Genomic DNA, 6,487 nt, shown 5'->3' on the forward strand with positions numbered 1-6,487 from the left:
AAACACTTTCTTAATTAAGGGTACATGGGTGAGGACCCATTCCCTTGTGCATTGTTCCATCCCTGGGCTTGTGGTCCTAGGTTCTATAAGAAAGCAGGACAAACAAGCCAGTAAAGAGTACCCCTTCCTGGATTTCACATCAGCTCCTGCCTCCAGGTTCTTGCCCTGTTTGGATTACTGCCCTGATTTCTGTCAATGAAGAACAGTGATATAGACTTATATGCCAAAGAAACCCTTTCTTCCCAAACTTTCTTTCTGTTTATGGCATTTATGGCAGCAATAGAAACCCAAACTATGATAGGTGGTATCTCACATTGCTTGCATATTTCTATTTTGAGCTTTAAAAAAATATTACTTCTATTTTTTTTGATTATAGTAAAATTTCATTGTTTTTCTCTTTCCTTCTTCTAAACTCTCCCACATATCCCTCCTTGCTGTTTCAATTATTCATTACTTGTTATGTGTGTGTCTGTGTATGTCTATGTGTGTGTGTGTGTCTGTATGTGTATCTGTGTCTATATACCTACACATATATGCATATATGTATAACGATATATATTATTAAGTACACAAATACAACAGGTTCAGTCTATATAATGTTTCTTGTATATAGGTTTTCAAGGTTCAACATTTATTCTTTCCTGAGCGAGACTATTTTTCCCACTCTTAGCATTCTATAGTTGCCCATAGCATTTACAGGAACAAGCTCACAGGTATTTTCCCCATCTACTTTAGCATGCCGGTTGATGTCCTTGTTCAGCTCATGTTTAGGCAGTTAGTCCTGCTGGTGATACTTTATGGATGTCACTTCTGATATTACTAGAAACATAATCTCAAAGCAAACTCTCTAATATTTGGCTCTTACAACATTTCTTCTCCTTATTCGACAGTGTTACCTGACCCTTAAGTTTAAGAGTTATGTTGTAGATGTTTTAGTTGGTACCTGGCTCCCCAACTGCATTTTGATTCGTTGCATTCTATAAATGTTCTCCTTCTGTTACAAAGAAAAGTTTCTTTGATAAAAAGTGAAAGCTGGACAAATAAGTTATGTGTGTGTATGTGTATCTGTATGTGTATCTGTGGGTATAAGGACAAATAATTTAAATGTAGTTAGCAATTATGCTGGTTTAATATAGTAGTAGTTATAGGTTGTCCTTTACAATGTATAACTTCACAAGCTCTGGGGAGTTGGCTAGATTTTCAGTAACAGTCCAGAATTTCCTCTTGTTGTGTGGGTTTTTGTTGGGGATTAGTTCTAATGCTTTGATTTAATAGGGAATCTGTGTTTCTAAATGCTGAAGGTCCTTGTCCCCAGTTGTTTTTTGATCAATCAATAAAGAGACAATGGCCAATGGCTGGGCAAAAGAGGACTAGAAAGGACCTTTAGATTTGCAAGGGCTAGGACAGAGGGGAGGAGGAAAAGGAGGATCACCATGATGTGGTAAGAGACAGATTAGATTTAGAGCTGCATGAGAGAGCTAAGGAGCAATGTAAGAATTCTTATAAGAGGTCATTGGGCCTGGGGTAGCAGGCAGAAGATTAGAACTACCCAGCCTTTGAGCTAACCATGATGGCATTTCAAAAATAATGGATGGGTGGCTGCAAGTACTCCACCCATGGGGAGAACAAAGTAATGTAGCTAAAACTCACCACTACAGGTCTTAAGTTCAAATAGAGAACTATTTCTTCTTACCCAAGTATGTATTCCACTACAATACCCTTAGGGATATTGAGCCCTACTGATCATTGTTGTGGTTTATAGACATGAAAGCTTAGGTATGACTTTTGCTTGCTTCCATAATTTGGAAGTTTGAATAACCATTTATGGTTTTATAAAAGCTTATCCTAAGGGAGAAAGAAGTCTTTGAGGTCTGACAGCTGAAGTACCCCTATTGCTTGTATCAAGAGATCATGGTGTCTTTACAATAGGGATTAACTTTCCACTTCTGGGAGACAACCAAAAGCAATAACACTAGCCTGTAATGTTTTGGGAATCTCTTGGCCAAATAACAACAGCTTGAAACAGGGCTTTTCATGCCTGGTATTGGATTTTTATTAAATGATTTTTTGTTGTTTTGTTTTGTTTTTGTTTTTGAAAGGAATATTATCAGCCTAAGAAATTTTCATTTGAACTATATATGTTTATTTATACACATACTTAGATATATTATAGTTTATTTTAGGTAGATACTTAATCCTGTGATTCCTTTTGAATTTTTCAGATGTCCTCATTTTTACCATCTTCTATCCTCCTGTATTTATCTCCCTCCTCTTACAAGATTAGAATATCCTACTTTTCCAATTCCCCCAATCAGATAATCTATACCATACTATTCCCATCTCCATTCCCCACCTACTCAACAGCCCAGCACTGCTCCTTTTACTTTCTTGTTTTTTTGCCATTTTCCCATATGTACTCACTTCTGAAGATTTGGAGACTGGAGCCTCATATAAGAGAGAACATTCAACCTTTCTCTTCCTAGGTCTTGGTTTCCTCACTCAAGTGATCTATCCTCCTCTTTTAATTTTTTAAAATTTTCTTTGCTTATTTCATATAAATTTTCTATTTTATGTTTGGGTCCTATTACCCTACCTTCTGCTTGATTCATTCTACTTGTAAAGCTTTCTCCTGAATTTCCTAACTTGGATATGGAGTTTTTTATTTCAGTCTCCACTCCAGGTTATGTTATCTTTGATATTTTGATATCTTTATGGAATTATTTGCAAATCCCAATTTACCTTTACTTTTCATTCAAGTGTGGATTTTTATTTTCTTGGATAATACTATAGCATTCATTGTTATGCTAATGAAGTTAAATGAAATGTTTCTTTATGTCTTCTTATAATTCCTGATTTTTTTATTATGTTTATGTTTATTTTTTAAAAAATATTATATGTTCTGGCCTTCATTTAGGTAGTTTCCACTACAGAACACTTCCAGAATACTAGTAAGTTTTGTGGGAGACATTCTGTTTTGGTGAAGGTTTTCTTGTTGCCATGATTTTTGTTTTTGCTGGTGGTAGTTATATTGTTGTGGTCCCTGTGTTTATTTTTCTGATTTTACCTAGGCATGTGAACTTGTTTCTTCAGTTGTGTGTATGATACAATAATGTGCCCTTCCTTAGATGGGACTGGGGCAAGAAATGTGTCACCTGAGATTGGTTAGGTTAAGTTGATGGGTATGTTAAGCTGTGCATAGAGAGTTCACAAATGAAGATGTTCAAAGGCCATTTGTCAGGATCTAGGCTTGTGATTTTGCATATACCATGTGTTGGAAAATGCAAAGACAGAAGGAAGAAGCTACTTACCCAGGGAAGGTAGCTCACATGAGGGGATTATGCAGGCTACAGGTCTGGAATGAGGCTTGTGGGTTTTCAAATTGCAAAGATTTAGAGAGAAAGGGAGAGAAAAAGGAAGAGATGACTTACCCAAGAAAGGTAGCTCCTAAGCAAATAGTGTTTGTTGGCTCTCATGGGTCTGAAAGTAGGATTGTGGGTTTGTAGATCAATAAACCATTTCTAAGAAATACTATTTATTACAGTTCTACAATGGAAATTTTAAGACATTTTCATGGAAAAGCTATCAACTGAAATCATTTCATTTCAATTTTTTTTTTTTTTAGGTGGAAGTGAATCCTCCTGGGATAAAGATAAGATACAATGTCCACTTGCTGCTCCTGGACCTCAACATGGAATTGCTCATGCAGCACTTGCTGGCCAGCCAGGCCTTGGAGGTGCTCCTACCCTTAATCCACTTCAGCAGAATCACCTGCTAAGCAATCGTATGTATACTATGGTAACAAAATTGAATGTATTAAAAATACAAGGCAAGAACTTGTAGCTGTCTTGGGATGGCAAATTTTATTCTATTTCTCTTCAACAAGATATAAACAGTTCAAAACCATGGGAAGAAATAGTGACTTCTTTGGAAATATGGAATTTATATCATATAGGTAACTTGGAAGGCAAAGTATATTAGTATGTGTGAGGTTGTTAAACAGAATATTTGCAAGGATTATGTTGACTTGGATATCAAATTCCATTTTTTACAAAATTATGAAATTGTGTTGCATTGGAGAAGTCATCAAGAGGGTACAAGTCTCAATTTCCATTACCTATAAGGAAGCAGTTAAAATAGACCAATTTCAGGTTATTATGAGTGCTACAAATTGATATAGGTAAAGATATTAATAAATAATTACATAGAATAATTGTTATGTAAATTATAACAATTAATAGTGCTTTGGATATGAATATAGATAATTTGTACAAGTTTCTATTTAGGTAATCTCTACAAGGAATTAAAATACACTTAAATCTTTCTGCTACAAAATAGATCTTTCATTAATTTACTTAGGTAAAAATACTGCATTTCTTGTAAGCAAGAGTTCCTGGAAAAGAGATCCATTATTTCTTTTCCTAGGAGTTTTATTCCCCCATTGAAAGCTGGGGTTGAAGCAATAGAAGAATTCCGAAAGAGGTACCCTTCATAATATCACATCACCAGAATAAGGACTTTGTATAATAGAAGTTTGTTATAGCCGAAAAGAACCAAAAGCTTCAGGTACCACGTATTTTGAATTTCCAAGAGAGAAAACTAAAATCTGGGGTTCAGAGGCAACAACATTGAAGGAAACAAGAGGAAAATTGAATACCATATATTACACACTTAATTTAGTCTAACTCAAATCTTGTTCAACCTAAAACATTTCCCTTAAGACATGGTGTTTTCAGTCATTATACACCTGATAAATCATATGGAACATTCAACCAGCAATCAGAAGCACATCTCATGAAAAGATGATTCAAATACTTCCTAAGGATTGATACAATGTCTCATGAGTTCTTGAGAACATATGTCTATATCCTTAGATCGCATGGCATACCTGAGCACAGTAGTAGGTCTATAATCTGTGCACTCCATGGGATGGGGCCAGAAGAACTTGGATCCCTGAAACTCTTCTGAAGCCAGATAATAGAATAAGTGAGCTCTCAATTCATTAAAATAGTCATTCTTCAAAAACTGAGGTGAAGAGATATTGAAGAAGTCAGTATATTTTTCCCTCTGACCTGAAATATACATATATAAGCACATCTGTACATACATACACAGAAAATAAGATTAAGTGTAGTCTAAAGAGACAAAGAACACCAGCACTGATTCAAATATACCAGCTATTTTAGAATTATCTACTGACTATTTAAAATGTCAGATGAATTTGCTCAAGTAATGGAAATGTGGCACAACATATAAAAATACAGATGATGTAAACAGAGATTAAAAATTGAAAAGGAGTAAATGGATACATTAGAAAAGAAAAAGGTCCCTGTTACATTATTATGAATAACTTTTATTGAATAATGTGTAATGTGTGAACCTGAAATTAGTCAACAGAAATTTCCCAATAAAAGAAGATCCTATGTCAATACTTTTCAAATTATTCTACAAAAGAGACAGAATATTGCCCAATGTGTTTTATGAGGCCCCGACAGTGATACTCAAAGCACATAAAGACCAATCAAAGAGAAAATCATAGCCCAATCTTTCTTATGAACAAAGATACAAAATTCCCAATGAAATAGGTACAAACCAAACCCAAGAAGGCATATAAAAGATAATTCATTATGATCACAAAGGCTTCATCCCAGAGGCAAATAAATGCAATAAACCATAAAAACAAACTGAAAGACAAAACCACGTGTATATCTTATTATTTGCATAAAAAGCCTTTGACAAAATCCACCACCCATCATGTAAAAAGTCTGGGAGAGATTAGGAATATAAGGGACATCCGTGGAGATAATAAAGGCCATATATAGCAAGCTCAGAGACAATATTATCTTCAATGGAGAGAAACTTCAAATAAATTTCAGTTAAGTTAGGAACAAGACAAGGCTGTTCACTTTCTCCTTATCTATTTAATATAGTACTTGAAGGCTCAGCTAAAGCAATAGGACAACTAAAAGAGACTAAGGTGATATGAATTGGAAAGGAAGAAGTCAAAATATCATTATTTGCAGATGATATGGAGTATACTTAAGTGACCCCTAAAATTCTACCAGGAGCTGCCTACAACTGATAAACACCTCCAGTGAAGTGGCTGGATACATGATTAATTTTTAAAAAGCCAGTAGCCTTCCTTTTTTCAAATGACAAATGAACTGAGCAACAAATAATAGAAACAGCAACCTTCACAATAACTTCAAATAATATAAAAAATCTTGTGGTAACTTGTTTGAAAGAAATGTCTAGTCTTTGAAGAATTAGCTTGAAGAAGATATCAGAAGATTGAAAGAGTTTCCATGCTCATGGATTGGTAGGATTAACATAAAAAGTAGCCATCCTAGCAAAATCAATCTTCATATTAGATGAAAACCCAAACAACCCAACAGAATTCCTTGTAGATATTGAAACAATAATATTTAGCTTCCTATGCAAATATATATGCACAATAAGGATGGCTCCAATAATCCTAAATAACAAATAC

The 6,487-nt window shown here is 34.7% G+C and overlaps 1 protein-coding gene across 10 annotated transcripts in view; it reads left to right on the top strand.

Moving 5' to 3' along the window:
- Dach2 (dachshund family transcription factor 2) overlaps positions 1-6,487 on the top strand; it is a 494,899-nt gene that overhangs the window by 361,095 nt on the left and 127,317 nt on the right. For all 10 annotated transcript variants that reach the window (XM_031367250.1, XM_031367240.1, XM_031367195.1 and 7 more), the window contains one exon: positions 3,623-3,781. In XM_031367250.1, the coding sequence (XP_031223110.1) occupies positions 3,623-3,781 (159 nt within the window). The remainder of the gene's footprint in view (positions 1-3,622; positions 3,782-6,487) is intronic.

Source organism: Mastomys coucha, chromosome X (genome assembly GCF_008632895.1).
Source record: "Mastomys coucha isolate ucsf_1 chromosome X, UCSF_Mcou_1, whole genome shotgun sequence".
Classification (NCBI taxonomy): Eukaryota; Metazoa; Chordata; class Mammalia; order Rodentia; family Muridae; genus Mastomys; species Mastomys coucha.